Source organism: Vulpes lagopus, chromosome 19 (assembly GCF_018345385.1).
Source record: "Vulpes lagopus strain Blue_001 chromosome 19, ASM1834538v1, whole genome shotgun sequence".
Taxonomy (NCBI): domain Eukaryota; kingdom Metazoa; phylum Chordata; class Mammalia; order Carnivora; family Canidae; genus Vulpes; species Vulpes lagopus.
The window spans coordinates 23,765,830-23,785,343 of record NC_054842.1 but is presented as its reverse complement, the minus strand read 5'-3'; the positions used below and the strand labels follow the sequence as shown (position 1 = coordinate 23,785,343).

General features: G+C 37.0%; 1 protein-coding gene and 1 pseudogene across 1 annotated transcript; one reads left to right on the top strand and one right to left on the bottom strand.

Moving 5' to 3' along the window:
- Positions 1-14,442: 14,442 nt before the first annotated feature.
- On the bottom strand, positions 14,443-16,450 carry LOC121479079 (annotated as a pseudogene).
- A 5-nt stretch (positions 16,451-16,455) lies between these two features.
- On the top strand, positions 16,456-18,060 carry TAF6 (TATA-box binding protein associated factor 6). The gene is given in 9 exon segments (XM_041734581.1): positions 16,456-16,478; positions 16,929-17,093; positions 17,095-17,456; positions 17,459-17,491; positions 17,494-17,568; positions 17,571-17,621; positions 17,624-17,877; positions 17,879-17,999; positions 18,002-18,060. Coding segments are annotated over 9 exon segments (1,143 nt in total).
- The last annotated feature ends 1,454 nt before the right edge of the window (positions 18,061-19,514 follow it).

Sequence of the window (19,514 nt, the reverse complement as noted above, 5' to 3'; positions counted from 1 at the left end):
TGTGAGTCCAGTTGTTCGCTTGTTTGATTTGAAAAGATGATAAAACTCATTGCAGTTTGGGATATTTATGATTAAATTTGACAGTCATTTGAGAAGATAAAAAAGGATCAGAAAATTTTTTTAATTTTTAAATTTTTTACATTGCTTGAGGCCAGAGGTTATGATTGGAAAGTGAGAGCAGGGCTGGCTTTCTGAGCATGTGACCTACGCTCAGAAAAGTCTTGCACTTGGTTTAATGTTCTGCTCTTGCCATTTTGAAATGCTTAATAATGTATCTTTGAGCTTGTGATTTGTAAGTGAAGTCTGAAAAGACAATGGAACATGCACATGAACAAATGAGATAACATGCAGTATATGTGACCATCTTGTCTCTTGTTGCCCCATTGCCATATCATGTTCAGGAGATTTGCTAAATGGCTTCCATGGCACACATACTTTATACTTGGGGCTCTGTGCTGAGAAGGGCTTCATAACCTGGTTTACTGAAATTCTTAACAATTTTTAAAAGATTTTAATTCCAATATAGTTGACCTACAGCATTATGTTAGTTTCAGGTATACAATATAGTGATTCAACGTTTTTGTACATTGAGTAATGTGATAAATGTACTCTTAATCCTTTTCACCTATTTCACTCACTCCCACTGGTAGACAACCAGTTTATTCTCTATAGTTAACAGTCTGTTTCTTGGTTTGTTTCTTTTTTCTTTGTTCATTTTCTCTGTTCATTGTTTTGTTTCTTAAATTCCACATATGAGTGAAATCATATGGTATTTGTCTTTCTCTGACTAGCTTATTTCACTTAGCTTTACACTTTGTAGATACACCCATGTTGATGCAAATGGCAAGTTTTCATTCTTTTTTTAATGACTAATATCCTACTGTGTTTGTGTGTGTGTGTGCATGTGTGTGTGTTTGTGTATTTTTCTCTTTATCCATTCATCTATAGATGGACACTTGACTGCTTCCATAATCTGGCTATTGTAAATAATGCTGCAATAAACATAGGGATGCATATGTCTTTTGAATTACTGGATCATATGATAGTTCTATTTTTAATTTTTTGGAATCTCCATATTGTTTTCCACAATGGCTGTACCAGTTTGCATTCCCACCAGCAGTGCAAAGGGGTTCCTTTTTCTCCAGATCCTTGCTAAGACTTGTTTCTTGAGTTTTTTGTTTTAGCTGTCTGATAGGTGTGAAGTGATATCTCATTGTGGTTTTGATTTGCATTTCCCTGGTGATGAGTGATGTTGAGCATCTTTTCATCTGTCTGTGGGCCATTTATATTTCTTCTTTGGAGAAATGTCTGCCCGTTTTTTAAATTGAGTTATTTGGGTTTTTTTGGTATTGAGTTGTATAATTTCTTTATATATTTTGGATACTAACCCTTTATCAGATATGTCATTTGCAAATATCTTCTTCCATTCAGTAGTTTCAGTTTTGTTGATTGTTTCCTTTGCTGTGCAGAAGCATTTTATTTTGATGTAGTCCCAATAGTTTATTTTTGCTTTTGTTTCCCTTGCCTCAGGAGACATATCCAGAAAGATATTGCTATGGCTTATGTCAGAAAAATTACTGTGTATATTTCCTTTCAGGATTTTTATGGTTTTAGGTTTCACATGGAGGTCTTTAATTCATTTTAAGTTTATTTTTTTGTGTATGGTGTAAGAAAGTGGTCCAGTTTCATTCTTTTGCATGTAGCTGTCCAGTTTCCCCAACATTTGTTGGAAGGACTGTCTTTTTCCTGTTGTATATTCTTGCATCCTTTGTCAAAGATTAATTAACCAGATTTTCATGGGTTTATTTCTGTGCTCTCTATTCTGTTTCAAAGTCTCAATTTTATCTTTAAACTTGTATATTCATTCTGGGTCTCACTGAAGTTTCACACCTCTTAACCTAACCTGACATTGATTACTACCAGATAGTTTTAAGAAGCTAAACTTGACTTTATGGAGTCAATGAAGCCCGTTGGATATCAGGAAAACTTTAACTGAAATTTAATGTTTTTAAATGTGCATAAAATCACTATTCTTCCTGCACTTGTGTAAATGACTAGGCCAAATTTAATGAGATTATTTCACAAACAACTCAGTTGCTATAATTGTCTTTGGTAAAAATGGGGTGACTATAGAGAAAAAAAATTGTATTTCAATAGAAAACTATAGTGTGCCCATTACAAATTCTATTCCTGCTCACTGTCTCTGACGTTTTCTTATTAACCTGTAAGCTGTATTGTACCCTGAATTCTTCTGATTCTTCTAGTTTGTGTCCTCATATCTGGCCAAAACTCTTCAAACTCACATTTCCAATTTTCTCCTACACCTGTGACTTAGAATCACTAAAACCCAAAACTACCCTTTTCTCCATGCCCTAATTAGCTAAAGGGGGACAACTACATGTGGGCTGGAATAGCAGATTTTAGCTACCACAAACAAATCTGTATGTATGTCTGTATGTATGTACATATGTGAAAATGTTATTTAACTTGTGTGGACAGAGAGGTTTTCTGAATATTTAAGAGTTAAATCACTTTTGCTTATGTTTATGACTGCTTGAGGTTGAGCCTTTCTGAATATTTTAAAAATATATACCAATAAAACTACTCTGAAAAGGTATTTCCACCATTTGTAGACCATGTAACCTTGAAGTGTGTGCTATTTTTAATCCCTGTATCTAACTCAAGTCAAAACTCTATTTTTTTCAAAACTGTATTAAAAAAAAAAAACAATTTGCTTTGAAACTTGAAGTTTTTAAAATAATGTGATATGATTGCTGTTGTCCTGGTCCCCAAAGAGTTTTCTCTGTCAAATCTTGAAATCAATAAAGATAGAAAGAATAACTTGGAATGTTAAACAAAACAAAATAAAAAACAAAGGAAAACATGTAAAGCTTCAGAGGTATCACCACAACAGATCATATATGTACAGTCTTCATACTTGTCTCTATATAGGCCACTTAGAGAGTTCACCAAAACACCTTGACGTCATAGACAGTAAAGTTGCAAACCAGGGAAATCCATCAGATTGAAACTGCCATCTTCAATCCACCATGTAGAGATGCCTCCAGCTCAAGTCTAGAAATATTCTTCACTGACTGCTCTTTAGACCAGAAACTAATTTTTAAACTAGCTTGTAATTTGCTCTATTAACCTTTGTTTTTCTTTTGTTTCCATAGAAGTATCTCTTATTAAAAACCTGATTGCTCACACTATATAGCAATAGTTCTACTTAGAAGAAACTCCTACCTGCAATACTGTCTCTTGAAGTGAGACATCATCTTATTTATCCTGTCCTGAATAGTCATGCCATGATTCATTATTGTAAGACACAAATGCAATATTCAGATACTTATTTCCACCAATCCAAAAAGTTTTCTGAGATCCACTTCCAAAAGGAGACAATGGGTCCATATATTAAAATCTAGAGACTTGGTTTATTGGAAAAGACATCAATGGAAGATTGCAGTTGAACCTTATTAGAAGAGACCTTATCTAGTACAAAATCTCTACAGTTACAACAAAAATCTATAAAATTTTTAGCCAGCATTATATTAGAGAACCACATAGCCTTAGGTTATTTACTAGCTGAACAAGAAAGAATATGTATTTTTATTAATAAATCATGTTATGCTTATGTAAATAACTTGGGGGAAATTGAAACCCGATTACATTTTATCCCCCTCAAAATGCAGACTGACTTGGAAAAGTAAAATTTGAATCTAATTGTAACCCAGTTGATCTTTATAGTTGGTTAAGTTTGGATGAATGGACACTTCAGCATTACTTTTGGTCACCGTGTTGTTTTCATGGTCTTTTGAAGATCACGAACCAGGATTTCAGTACTGATCATTCAAGTTCATGTAATTTTTGTTCTCATAAAGATCACCTGATAAGTCAGTAGCTGCTGACAAGTATTTAAGCTTTTGGAAGTATTTTTCCAAACACTTGGTTTTATCCTGTTGTTAGGATATTGTTTATATCCCTTATATATTCTATTGTCTCAAGAGTCTTTAATGCTTATCTTGATTCCCCCAAGATGCTTAAATAAAACTTAAGCTTTCTTCATGTTAGTGTTACCTTTCAGCTTCCTGGACAATCAGCTACAAACAAGTAAGCTTAGCAGTTATACTTTATAAAAAATGTAAGTTTCTAGTAACCAGTCACATACACACACACAAAGTACCCCCTCATTCATGCCTTATGAATTGAGTTGTAACTGCTGACAGTTGAGCTTCAGAACACTTTTGGTTTGAAGTCTGACGATTCAGTTTGTCTCTTGCTCGGTAAAATATTCATATCAAGTAAAGCTCTCTGAATTTTCTCTTAGCAATGCGTTTTGAGTCCTCTGAAATGCAGTGCTCAGGTTTCCTATCAGTACCTCTTTATCTTGGTATATGGGGGACTAACAGCACTCAGAAGCCATGCTTTTCATTTGAACCAAAACTTGCTTCAAACACAGAATGGCAATGGTGTTCTATAAAACATAAATGAAGAACATAATTATTTTCTAACAACTAACACTGAGAATGATGACATAGAAAGAAAAAGACAGGACAACCTAATTCCTTTTCTTTTCAGTCCATCCTCTAAGTAAGCTGAAGGTTGAAAGTGTTGATAGAATGTACATACATAATGAACTAAAAACAGTTAAGTCTCGTGCAGCTTTTCTACTGTTCTGGTAAGAATGAAATACATATGCAGGCAAGAGCTATTAAGATGTGAATTATGTGATTTTGGTGATTGTGCACATTTAAGTTAAATGCCATTATGTTTGCATTTAAAACTAGTGTTGTACAATATAAAGATGAATGGTACAATTCATGCCAATGTTTGAAATTTAAAGTTCGCTTTTACTTAGAATGGCATTAAATGTCAAATGAATAAAACACAATGATAAATTGAGAGAGAAACCATGGAAAAAAGGGAAAAGCTTTGTATTCCAGTACCTTTAATTGCACTTTCATCTTACATTTTGAACATGGAGCCTCACATTTTCATTTTGTATTGGTCTGTACAAATTGTGTAGCTGGCCTTGAGCAAGGTCTTGAAGGTTCTGACTTTGGAAGGTGCCTTGCCCCTTCTTATTTTGATAATGGTCAAACTTTAGATTAAGTCTTTTTTTATAGGGCCTGGAAGAATAAAATGGCTGAGCTTGGGGGACTCTGATCCACCAAAGAGGGAAAATATCAGAGTTAGAAGCATAGGTAACTTTTGTTAATTTCAGAGTGAAATTGGCTTAGTTCTTTTTCTATGTTTAAACTTAATTATTTGAAATCTTTCTTTCTTTCTTTCTTTCTTTCTTTCTTTCTTTCTTTCTTTCTTTCTTTCTTTCTTTCTTTCTCCCTCCCTCCCTCTCTCTCTCTCTCTCTTTCTTTCTCTTTCTCTTCCTTTCCTTTCCTTTCCTTTCCTTTCCTTTCCTTTCCTTTCCTTTCCTTTCCTTTCCTTTCCTTTCCTTTCCTTCTTTAATGTAGGCATTTATTGCCATAAACTTCCCTCTTAGCACTGTTTTTGCTGAGTGCCATAAGTTTTAGTATGTTGTATTTCCATTTCTATATGTTTCAAGATTTTTTTGATTTTCCTTTTTTTAAAGAGTTTTTAAATATTTATTTTATTTATTTTTTATTTTTTAAGTAATCTCTACGCCCAACATGGGACTCGAGTTTCCAACACCAATATTAAGGATCATATGTTCTACCAGCTGAGGCAGCCAGGTGTCCTGATTTCCCTTTTTTTTTTTTTTTTTCCTGATTTCCCTTCTGAGTTCATTTTAATCCATTGGTTGTTCAGGATTGCTTTAATTTTTACATATTTGTGAATTTTCTAGCTTTCCTCCTACTGTTGATTTCTAATTTCATACCATTGTGGTTGGAAAAGATACTTGGTATGACTTCAGTCTTTGTAAATTTGCTAAGACTTGATTTGTGACTTAAGAAATAGTCTATTCTAGAGAATATTCCATGATGTGCTTGGGAAGAATGTTCTGCTGCTGTTGGATGGAATGTTCTGTATGTCTGTTAGGTCCATTGAAAATATAGTTCAGGTCCTATGTTTCTTTTTTGATTTTCTATCTGGATTATCATCCATTGTTGAAAGTGTGGTATTAAACCTCCCCCACCCACCCCCGGTTATTACATCATTGCCTATTACTACCTTCAATGTGTTAGCCTTTGTTGAATATATTTAGGTATTCCAATGTTGGATACATTTATATTTGCAATTGTTATGTCCTCTTAATGAACTGACATCTTTTTCATTATATAATGACCTTTTGTCTCTTGTTTTTGCTTAAACTTTATTTTGTCTGAATTAAGTATAGATACCTTCACTTTCTTTTGGTTTCCATTTGTGTGGAATATATTTTTCTATCCCTTTACTTTGTCATGTATGCAAATTCCACCTTCTTAAAATATGTTCAATAGGGTTATGATTAGCTAGACTTATCTAGACGTTCCTGATTTTTATTTTCACTAATGTTGATTTACTTTTAAAAATCCATAGTAGGAGCACACTAAAAACAATTTGAGATATGTAGTAATTAATTGTCACAATAGAAAGTGGTTATTTCTCTTCTTTTTTTTCTGATGTATATTATTCCTTCGAATATTGGGAATTGCTTACAGTTTGAGTGTTTGTGTTCTTCCCATATTCTTAAGTTTGAAATCCTAATTCCCAGTGGGAATGTGTTAAGAGGTGGGGCCTTTGGAAGGTATTTAGGTCACAGAGGCAGAGCCCTCATGAATGGAGTTAATGTTTTTATAAAAGAGATTCCACAGAACTCCCTGGCCCCTTCCACCATTGAGGACACAGGGAGAAGTCACTGGCTGTGAACCAGGGAGCCCTCATTAAAAACCAAATCTGGCAGCACCATGATCCTTGACTTCTCAGCCTCTAGAACTGTGAGAAATAAAAATCTGTTGTTTGTAAGCCACTAGGACAGTGATATTTTGTTATAGCAGCCTAAACAGACTAACACTCTTATTAAGTAAAATAATTTATAGTGCACTGATAATATTCTATAAATAAAGAGAAAAAGGTATACATAGGACTTTATTTAGGAAAACAAGGTATACACCTATGTAAAGTTATATAACAATTATGTAATAACTAAGAATGCTAATGACCTAAGATAAAAAGGAAATTAATATTGTAAAATGTGAGTTAGAAAATGAATGTTGGACACCTGGGTGGCACAGTTGATTAAGTGACCAACTCTTGGTTTTGGATAGGGTCATGATCTCGGGGTCATGAGGTTAACCCCTACATTGGGCTCTGAACTCAGCCTAGAGTCTGCTTGAGTCTTTCCTTCTACTTTTCCCTCCCCACTCTCTCAACTCTCATTCCCTCTCTCTCTAAAATAAATAAATAAATAAAATCTTAAAAAATTGTTTTAGTTGAGGAAATTGAAACAATGGAGCGACTTTAATAAAGATTTCATTCATTCACAGAACAATTTTTTTTGAGAGACAGTGGTGAGGTGGGGGCAGGGAGGGGTAGAGAGAGAATCTTAAGCGGGTTCCATGCCCAGCACGAAGCCCTTGAAGGGCTTGTTCTCAGGACCCTGAGATCATGATCTGAGCCAAAATCAAGAGTTGGATACCTAAGTGACTGAACCACCCAGGGGCCTTAAAGAACAAATGTATTTTTAAATACTAAGGCAGAGACTGCTGTTGCCTACCTAACATCCCTTCTTTCCTCTTCATAATAGAACCACTATATTATTGGAGTAGTAATATGTACAGTTTTAGTAAACATTTCAAACCTCCCTTTTATAATAATATCTAATATGAGTGGAAGTCCTTGTATAGGGAACTATGTAAGTTTCATGACACATTTTCTTAGGCTTCTAGCTTATGAAAAATGTAAATCCTAAACCAGGTATAGCAGAAATGGCCATCTTTCATGTCACTTTACATCATACCATAATTACTTATTTTGATGTCTCTCTTCCCTAAAATGTGTAAACTCTATCATGACAGGGGCTGTGTCTGTCTTTTTTAATATTGGATCCCGGAAGAGGCACAGAATAAATCTTTGCTTCATGAATGAATGAATGAATGAAGCAACGACTGTCTGAATTTTGTATTGAGAAGGATTCTGAGTTAGTATTATACTGAGGGGAAATAATATCATTGTCAATTTGTTTTGAATGTCATAGGCATGCCATAGGAGAGGGGATACGTACCTGCTAGACATGTGTCATTTTCATTAAAGCTTTATCTTATAAACACAAATCACTAATGTTATGTTATTTGATGGCTAATTTTGCTTTTGTGTTATGTGTTAATGTAATGGAAGAACTGATAGATCAATAAAACAGTTATAAGTATTATAGAAATAGTAAGAATGTTGAAGTTTAACTAAAATTTGTTTTGTTCAATCTCGTTCAAGTTCTAGATTTTGGAGGCATGATTTATTGAGTTTCACAGTTTTTTTTTTTTTAATTTATTTATTCAAGAGAGACACAGAGGCAGAGACATAGGCAGACGGGGAGGCAGGCTCCCTGTGGTGAGCCCAATGTGGGATTCAAGATCCCAGGACTCTGGAATCACACCCTGAGCTGAAGGCAGACACTCAACCACAGAGCCACCCAGGCATCCCAGTTTCACAGTTTCTTGAAGTGGTTTCTTGTATTTCTCTTCCGACAATATGTTCCTGCCTCACCTTATTAATGACTTCACCTAATTTAACCACCCATTACAGAGCTGTATGGCTAATTATTCTGGTGCAAAGGAGGGCTAAAGAGAACAGAATTAGAAAGATTATTTTGAAATTGCATGAAAAGACCTAAAACTCTGAAATTTCAGTTGCAACCTTCTTCCAATACATTCTCACTCCAGTTTTTAAGTGAAATTAAATAGAGGTTGAAACTCTCATACAGTTTTTCTTGTCATTAAAAAAAACTTCCTGAATCATACATACTCTATTCATTTTGACTAGAAGCATGTTTATTCAACATTCATTTCTATTATACAAATATTCTCAAGTGTCTACATTTGATACTCTATTTTGACACATTTGTGTTTATCCTTGGAAATCTCAATTCCATTTGATGTTATTGTATAATTTCTTTCATAAACAACTTTCTTCAAATAGGATCTTTCTTGGGTGTACTTAAAGACTAGACTGACAATGTGCACTAAGAGAAGGCAAGTTTTGCTGTAAAATGGCACTATGTATCAGAGTAAAAAGGGGCTGATGACTGAGAAAGAGGCCTATAGTGAAGGAGGTACAACAAGTAGAATGAGGTTTCTAGAATAGTCAAGAGATGTGCACATACTTATAAAACTCCAAACTAATTATTTCTTAGATTATCTATGGCAGTGCTATTATATTAGCATGTCTAGTAACATATGAAATTATCAGCTTCTTGTGCAAAGTGAAACAATAGAAAAAATTTCAATTTACTAGTTTTCCAGCATTCTTCTCTTTTAAATATTATTTTGCTTAGATAGAAATGCAGTGTTTATTGATAGCATCAAATTTTGATTACGATTTAGTATGGAGTTATAATAAAAATGAAATATGATTTACTCTAGGCACTTATAGATTTTACTAGCAAATTGCCTCATTTACAGAACATTAGTGAATTATCTCATCTGACAGTGGTTGGCTAACTTTGCCAGGTTGGGAGAATGGAAATGTGCACTGAGGGAAGATAAATTTTACCTTACCTAAGAGGCAGATTCTAACATACAGTCCAGTCTGAGGACCACTGCTCTAAATGACCAATTCTGGAACAACTGGTCTTCTTTGGCTATCCACCCTCTTGACCACTTAGATTGTAATCTCCTTTCTGGAGCATGATCTACCTTTCTATCTCTACCTGGGAACAGATCTATTCAATTTGAAAGTAAGTAGGAGACACTGTGCTCCTGTTGCTAAAAACCTTACATATCTCTCCTAGGAAAAAGGAATATTCTCTTGCATAATCTCAGTACAGTGAGCAAAATAAGAAAATTTTACATTGATACAATATTTTCAAGCCTACAATATGTATTTCATCAATTGGTGCAATAATGTTTTTTATAGCTTTATTTTTTCTCAGGTTCATGATCTAATCTAGAATTACTCTATTAATTTGTTCTTCAAGATTCAGTTTGATTCTAACTCCTTTGCTACAGTATGCTAGAACAGGTTGGCTGGGTTCAGTCCCCTTTAGTTAATTGTCTTTTGCTTTTCAAGCTATAGCTTTATTTGTGTTAGTATGCCTTCTTGCCATCAAAGTCTTTACATATAAAAAAGCCATAAATAAATTTGCTTTAACTTCCATTTCAGCCTACATTTACTCCTACACTAACTGTCTTGGATTACAAACATGGCTCTTCAGCCAGCCCTGTGAAATAGTTGAGTCTCACCTATATGCTTTTCAGGTAGGCCATCTTAAAAAAAGGTAAACTACTGGACACCAAAAACATGATCCATAAAAGGAAAAAGCCATCTATTGTATCTTATTCAAATGAAAAAAAAATTGCTCTGTGAAAGGTCCCGTTAAGAGGATAAAAAGACAAGTTACTGGCTGGGAGAAAATGTTTGCAAACCACTTGCAGTAGGTTGAAAAATGGGTACTTAAAAGTACCAAGTCTGATCACTGGAACTTGTAAATGTTAATTGGAAAAAGGGTCTTTTTTTTTTTTTCCTTTAAAACTTTTATTAGAGGTACCTGGTTGGCTAAGTGGGTTAAGCGTCTGCCTTTGGCTCAGGTCATGACCCCTGGGATGGATCCTGCATCCACCACCCTGCTCAGCAGGGAGTCTGCTTCTCTCTCTCCCTCTGACTCTCCCTCCTGCTCATGCTCTTGCTTACACATACTCTCTCTCTCAAATGAATAAATAAATAAAAATTAAAAAAAAACTTTTATTAATGTTTTCAAAATACATAGAATTTGACAAGAAAAGGGGTAATTTTCTTGTATAATGAACATCTAATTAAGCTAAAGATTTTGAGATAAGGAAATTATTTTTGGTTACCCAGGTGGGCCCTAAATGTCATTACAAGAAGCTTTATAAGAGAGATACAGACAGTGATTTGACAAATACACAAAGAAAGAAAGATGATGTGAAAATGGTAGTAGAGAGTGGAGTGATGCAGCCACCAGGCAAACACACAGAGGAAGAAGGAGATGGGAAGATTGAGCAGAGAGAGAGAGGTGACCGTAAGTTTAGGAGTGCTAACAGCCACTAGAAGCTGGAAGAGGCAAAGAAAGTCTTTTATTCCAGCGGTGATACAATCCTGCTAATACACTGATTTTGACTTCTAGCCTCTAGAACAGGGGGAGAAACAGAGTTCTGTTGTCTTAAGACACTCCCTTTGTGTTGATCTGTTACAGCAGCTATAGGAAAACAATACAACACCAATCCAACAAAGAGCTACATCTTGATTATATAAAGAATGTTGAAACTCAGTAGTAAAAAACAACCTAATTAGAAAATAAGCAAAAGACATGCACAGACATTTATTTCACTGAAGAGGATAAACCAATGGCAGAAAAGCACATGAAAAGATGTTTAACAGAATTAGCCATCAAAGAAATGCAAATTAAGATCACAATGAAATTTGAACTCTACACCTATCAGCAAGAGTAAAATAAAAAAAAATAATGGCAACACCAAATTCTGGTGAGGATGTGGAGAAATTGGATCATTTATACATTGCTGGTAGGAATGTAAAATGATACAGCCACTCTGGAAAAAAGTTAGGTAAGTTCTTAAAAAATGAAATACGTGATTATTGTATAATTCAGCTATTGTGCTCTTGGGCATTTCCCCCCAGAGAATTGAAAATTTATGTTTACACAAAGACTTGTACATAAATATTCATAGAAGCTTTATTTGTAGCAACCCAAACCTGGAATCATTGCAGATGTCCTTCAACTGGTGAATGGTTAAACAAATTGTGGTATACCTATACCAAGGGTAACAAATAAAGGAACCTTAATACATGCAACAACTTAGATGAATCTCTGAAGAATTATGTTGAGTGGAAAAAGTCAATACCTAAAGGTTACATACTGTATGATTCCATTTATGTAACAGTTTTGAAATAACAAAATTTTAGAAATAGAAGGCAGATTCCTGATTGTCACTGAATAGAAATAAGGATAGAGAGTGGGTTGGGAAGAAGGTGAGTATGCTTATAAAATTGCAGCATGGGGCAGCCTGGGTGGCTCAGCAGTTTAGCTCCGCCTTCAGCCCAGGGTGTGAACCTGGAGACCTCGGATTGAGTCCCACATTGGGCTCACTGCATGGAGCCTGCTTCTCCCCCTGCCTGTGTCTCTGCCTCTCTCTGTGTGTCTCTCATAAATGAATGAATAAAATATTTAAAATAAATAAATAAATAAAGTTGCAACATGAAAGACACTTGAGATTTACTTTTTTTCCCTGTTAAAAAATAAGAGCTTTATTGAGTTATGATTTACACACCATACAATTTACCCATTTACAGTATACAAATCAATGGTTTTTAGTCTATTCACAGACACTTGGAACCATTGTCACAATTTTAAAGGATTTTCATCACTCCAAAAAGAAACATAACTGCTAGAAGTCATTCCCCATTTCTCCCAACTGCCTTCCTCAGCCCCAGGCAATCCCTAATCTATTTTCTGTTTCAATATGTTTGCCTATTTTGCATATTTCATGTAAACAGAATCATATAATATATGGTCTTTTGTGACTGGCTTCTTTCACTTAGCATCACGATTTCAAGATTCACCTAAGATGTAGCACAAATGCATTCTTCATTCCTTTTTATTGCTAAGTAATATGCTATTGTATAGATATGCCACATTTATTAATCCATTCATAAGTTGGATTTAGGTCCTTCCTGCTTTTTGGCTATTATGAATAATTCTGCTATGAACATTTATGTAAATTTTTTTTGTGTGGGCATTTGTTTCTATTTCATTTGTTTCTATTAGGTTCTATACCTAAGAGTACAACTGCTGGGTCATATGGTAACTTCACATTTACCCATCTGAGGAACTGCCAGCCTGCTTTTTGAAGCAGCCACACCATTTTACATTCCTGCTAGTAGAATATGAGGGTTCAGATTTATCTACATTCTCATGACATTTGTTACTATCTCTTTGATTCTAGCCATCCTAACAGGTGTGACATGGTATCTCAGTTACTTTTAATTTGCATTTCTCTGATGTGTTAATGATATTGAGCATTTTCCCATGTGTTTATTGGCCATTTTTATGTCTTATTTAGATAAATGTCTATTGAGATCATTTGTCCATTAAAAAAATGGGTTATTTGTTTCTGTTATTGAGTTGTAAGAGTTCTTTAAGTTCTCTTTTTTTAAAAAAATTATTTTATTTATTTATTCAAGAGAGACACAGGGAGAGAGAAACAGAGACACAGGCAGAGGGAGAAGCAGGCTCCCTGCAGGGAGGCTGATGTGGAACTTGATCCCAGGCCCCCCCCCCCCCCCCCCCCCCCCCCCGCCCCCGTGGATCACAACCTTAGCCAAAGGTAGAGGCTCAACTGCTCAATCACTGAGCCACCAAGGTGTATTTTAGAATAAATTCTTTTTATCAGTTACGTGATATATAAAAATGTCTTCCCACTATGTAGGTTGTCTTTTTGCTTTCTTAAAGGTATACATTAAAGTATAAACGTTTTTAATTTCTTTCTTTTCTTTCTTCCGCTGGTGTTTGTGCTTTTATTGTCATATCTAAGAAACCATTGCCTCATTCAAAGTCACGAAGATTTACACCAATGTTTTCTTCTAAGAGTTTTATAGTTTTAGTTCTTATATTTAAGTCCCTGTGGTTTATCTTGACTTTGGTGGATACATAAACCTACACAGGTAAAAATGCAGAGTTTAATACACATATACACACCTACACACACAGCAGATGAGTACAAATAAAACTGAGGGAATCTTACTAAGATTGGTGGATTGTATTGTCAATATTTTGGTGTGATATTATACTACAGTATTATAAAATGTTACCACTATGGTAAATTGAGCAAAGTGTACAGGGATCTTTGTATCATTTCTTGGAACTGCATGTGAATCTAAAATTATGTCAATAAAACTTTTGATTAAAAATAGTAATCTTTAGAAATTACTATTTTTCCTCTTTTTGCCCAATTAGTGGTTGTCACTTTTTGAAATTTTTTTTTTCCTCTATAAAAGGGCAACATTGCAAGTATTGCCAGATGAATTAAGAGCATTCTGTGGGTATGGGTAATTCTTGTCTTTAAAAATAAGAAATAGGTTGGATGCCTGGGTGGCTTAGTGGTTGAGTGTTGAGCATCTACCTTCACCTCAGGGCGTGATCCTGGGGTCCTGGATTGACTCCTGCATCGATCGGGCTCCCCGCAGGGAGCCTGCTTCTCCCTCTGCTTATGTCTCTGCCTCCTCCTCTGTGTCTCTCATGAGTAAATAAGTAAAATCTTAAAAAAAAAAAAAAAAGGAAGATTCTTTTGTTCCTCAGCAGGTGTGTGCAGTGCACCAGAGACTGGCTCTGGTGATCTGGTCATTATACTCTGTCATCTCCATCTTGAGGATGTAGGGAATTATGCTATCAAAATATTGACAATGAGGCCAATAAAAATAAATAAACAAATAAATAAAATGAAATAAATTAAGTTCTGTTACTGTTGGAGCTCATCAGCATGTGGCCAGTGGATATATGAGAATCTGAGCCACTCAGAAGGTGTCTTCTGAGTAGGGTTTCTGAACATAGTCTTGTAAGTCTATCTCTATTTTTTCTTGGACTTTTTCAGTCTGGTTTGTGCTGGTCAAACCTGGATGGTCAGGACTAAAGAGAACTGTAGCTTTAAGGTATGCATACTCACAGCTGTCTATGTTCAGCTTCACCCTACTGTTAATAGAAGTCCTGCTGATGCTTCCAGATATGCTCCTTGACTTGCTTTATCCAGTAACCAGAAAGTTTATCTTCATTGATGCAGTTCTACAGGTTATTGGAGAGACTTAAACCTGGGCACACTGGGTCAGGCCAAGGGTGAAGAGCTCATTCCAACAGGACAGCTTGAGGCTGGCGTTGCATCCCTGACCAAGTGTCTGAACTGCTGGGATTGACCTGAGGTGATGCATGGGGAGGAAAAGCAAGTGTGATGTAGACTTGCAGATCTAGCCCATGTTGAGGTACTCGTATCATTATAAGCTTACATGTGTTCTAAGTGTCTAAAAGGAGGAAGCCTTTGACCTCAATGGTGGGTGGAGACTGGTCTCCAGTGATAACATGGATGCTCCATGGATCCTCTACTGGTGTCTGTCCTCCCTGCTAGGCTTGGAGACATGAAGCTGTCTGTGGTATTAGTGCTTTTGCTAACGTATCAAATGCTGAAGGAATCTCACTTTCAGACTGGTTCTCCCATGGTGTTTCCGAAGCATTACCATTGTTAAGGGGTTTATATAGGTCTACAAAGGAGGTTACTATATTTGCTAGTATGCCCAGAGCCCCCTTGCTTGTCTCAGGTTTAGAATACATGGTCAGGAGAACTACACCATCCTGGCATATATCAAAGGCTCCTGGATGATTTCAAGTTTCTTAGTTAAAGCAGCACAATTGCTTGGTTTCTCCCATTGCACATTAAATGCCCCCTAACCCCCAAAGGGCTTCTGTTCTCACTGAATAGATTACATTTCCATACCCGTCTCTAAGCATTTTTTTATTCAACAAAACTGACAGCTGTGCTGGTGATGCTTATTGATGATGATACAGTCTTGGTTGCTTTGACAGATGTAGCTCAAATTTCCCTTGTACCTCTTTTGAATACATTTTGCATTCTTCACAACTGACATCTCCATAGCAACAACCAGGAGCTTTGTGGCCACAGACCATATAGTACTCCGCCACCTGGGGCCGCAGGATGTGGGCCTTCCAGAGGAAATGCTCTGCAGAAGCAGAGTCCCTTATGATTTGGATCCTGCCAAAGATGAGGTTATCCTAGGTGGTGAGAATGAGCTACCTGGCACTGGATGTCTCCAGGAAAGCTGGGATCACCTTCTCAGTCCCAGCTCTATCTGGAATGGTGCTTTCAGAATCCAGAGGTATCTACCACGGTGACTATCTGGATTTTCTGTCTGCTGGTCTGTAGCGACCTGAGCACACTGAGGCCAGGCTACAGCAGAGTGAGCGGAGGTTACCTGGGTGCACCGGGACAGCCTGAATTTCTCATGCCGGAAATTCCTGCAAGAGATCTGTGTGCAGTGCCTCAGCCACCCTGCACTGAATCAGTCCCCCCAGATTTGTAGCTGCCTGGGAAGCGAAATCACCAGAGAAACTCGAGATTTGGCACCCAAGTGGCCTAGAAGCAGGTAAGGTGTCTGTGGAGGCCCTGGGCAGAGGGTAAGGCACAAGAGGCCCAGCTCCCAGGCATTTGGCTGGTGGCAGGAGCCCAGGGTGGTGGGCTGGTAAGGCTGTGGGCCAGGGGGCAGAGGGCAGAGGGGATGGTTGTGGGACAGAGGGCATAGGAGATGGCTGTGGACACTCCGGGGTTGTGAGGAAAGATTGTTATTGTTTTTGTCAATGCAAGGTCAGAGTTCATGATCCCTGTGGCTCTGTAACTGGCTTGCTTTTTTCTTTAAAGTTTGAAAAATTACTTTATGAAGGCTTAGGAACTACTAAGTATAATTGATCTGTAGTCCAGAGTTATGTAATAATTGCACAACTCCAAAATAAAAGTTGTGAGACCATGAAATTTCCCAACGCTTGATTTTAATACATTGTGTTTATTTTCTAAAATGATTCAGAGACAATATTTACAGTAGCTGAAGTATTTATGAAAAAATCTGGCATCAGGTATTTATATGTGTGTGTATATATGTGTGTGTGTGTGTATGTATATATAAAACCCGATATTATATGAACTAGGAAATAATTGTATGTCTCTACAGCAGTACTAGAGTGTACAGTTTGAGACTGAGATTTATATTTGGAAAGGGAGCAGACGTTTCCAAAATCTGCTCATCTTTCTAATGTGCATGGTGATGGTACTGAAGGATAACCCCACACTGGATTTAGAAAACTCCACACATGAATTGATTCCAGCTGTGAGGACCTGCCTCTCAGGCAGACATCTGGGCCCGCAGTCAGATGTGGACAATCCTTGGGTGATTTGCCACCTGCCTCATAGCCCAGATCTGTAGACATTTCTGCACAACCACTAACAACATCCAGTCCCAGGTCACTATGACCTTCACCAAGAGCTAGGTGGACTGAGAAGACTTGTGGATAACTCATGGTGGCTCCATTTCAGGCTTGGCAGAGCTGGGACACGATGTGATTAAGATTCTGATTCTACCATGGCTACAGCAGGAAGTGAAGTGGCTCTGCAGTGTCCTGGATGGCCCTGTGCTGAGCAATATCAACTGCATCTGAGTTGACCACATGCAGGGCCTCCTCCTGAAACACTATGCCTTAGTACTAGCTGCTCCCGCATCTGATAATTAGGATTCCTGTGGGGCAGAATTTGGGGCCCTGGACTCCTCCTTTCCTCCCATGTGGTCAGAGCTCTGGCCAGGTTGCTCTGCAGGCTCAGTAGGTCAGCAGGACTGCTCTGATCACCTCTCATCATTGGCCCACACTGACCTCTTATGGGCCCCTCAGCTTGGCCCTAGGACCTCTGTTTTGCTGAAGGTTCCGGTGCCACCATACTGCCCATCCAGACACAGGTGTGTCTGTGAACTGCATCTTACTCTTCCCCTCCTCTAACCAAGTTTAGGATAATGTCATTGTCCTCCATGACTCATACCCAATAGGTGTTATCCCTCAGCTGTTCATCTTCTGGTGCAGGTTCTAGCACTACCTCTCCTGTCACCACCACTATCCCCAGTGTGCAGCCCACTGTTATACTGATCTCCATGGCCACAATTGCACCCCCACCTTCCTTTGGTCCTTGGTATTGTCCAGAAGTATGTCATGGTCTCTCTTACCCCAATAGAGAAGGGGCAAAGGATGCCCTATTACCCATCCTTCTCCCAGTCCTCAGCCCCCTCCCAACTTGAGGGCAGTGCCTTCTGTGAGGGAAATAGGAAGCTGGGGACAGCCCTCCTCCAGCTCCAAAGGCTAATGGTTTCTAGTCCCCTAGATCTGGCTGCTCACATCACCCTGCTCCTTGATGCTGTTACACATCAGTCTACTTTCTTCTTCCCCCCCAGATTCTTACATGCATGCTGGGTGGCAGACTGTTTCTCCCACATTACTTTCTTTTTAGATACTGTGCAGCCAATTCCAAATCATAAAAGTTTGATTTGTTAAAAAAAAAAAAAAGAAAGAAAGAAAAGACTTCAGTGTAAGACCTGGAACCATGAAACTCCTGGAAGAAAACATAGGCAGTGAGGCCCCTTGACAGTGGTGTTGGTGATGATTTTTTGGATTTGACACCAAGAGCAAAGGCAACAAAAACAAAAATAGACAAGAGGGACTACATTAAACTAAAAAAGCTTTTGCACAGTGAAGGAAACCACCAACAAAACAAATGGGAAAAGATATTTCAAATGATATATCTGATGAGACTAATATACAAAATATATAAAGAACATATACAACTGAACAGTAAAAACCCCAAATAATCCAATTTAAAAATGGGCAGAGAACCTGAATAGACATTTTTCTGTTTTTGTTTTAAGTAGGCTCCATGCCCAGTGTGGATGCTAACATAGGGCTTGAACTCACAACCCTGAGATCAAGACTTGAGTTAAGATCAGGAGTTGAATACTTAACTGACTAAACCACCCAGGCACCCCTGAATAAATGTTTTCCCAAAGAAGGCACACAGCCAACAGACACATGAAAAGGTGCTCAACATCACTAATCCCTGGGAAAATGAAAATCAAACCCACAGTGACATACCATGTTACACCTGTCACAATGGCACTACTTTCACAAAGATAAGAAATAAGTGGTGACAAAGATAGGGAATTAAGGAGATCCTTATGCATTGTTGACAGGACTGTAAATTGGAGCAGCCACTGTGAAAACAGTATATAGTTTCCCCCCAAAATTAAAAATAGAAATACCATATGATCCAATAATTCTACTACTGGATATTTACCCAAAGAAAATGAAAACACTAATTTGAAAGCATATGCACCCCTATGTTAATTGCAACATTATTTACAATAGCCAAATTATGAAAGTCACCTAAGTGGCATAGGTGATATATGGGTAAGTGTGTGTGTGTGTGTCTGTGTGTGTACACACACACAGACACACACACACATATATATATATAATAGGTATTATATATATAATAAAATTGGATGTAACTCAGCTATAAAAATGAATACGATCTTGCCATTTGCAATAATATGCATGTACCTAGAAAGTATTATGCTAAGTGAAATAGATGGAGAAATTAAGTAAGGAAGTTAAAAAAAAAAGGTAAGTTGTTAGGACAGATAGAAAATAGAGACATTTATAAACTTAAAGTTAATAATGCTAATTGGAAGGAGAGGTTGTTAAAAGAGCTTGGGTTATTTGAAATAGAGATTTTTGAAATGAAGCAATTGAAGGAAATGAAAAAGTTCAAAAT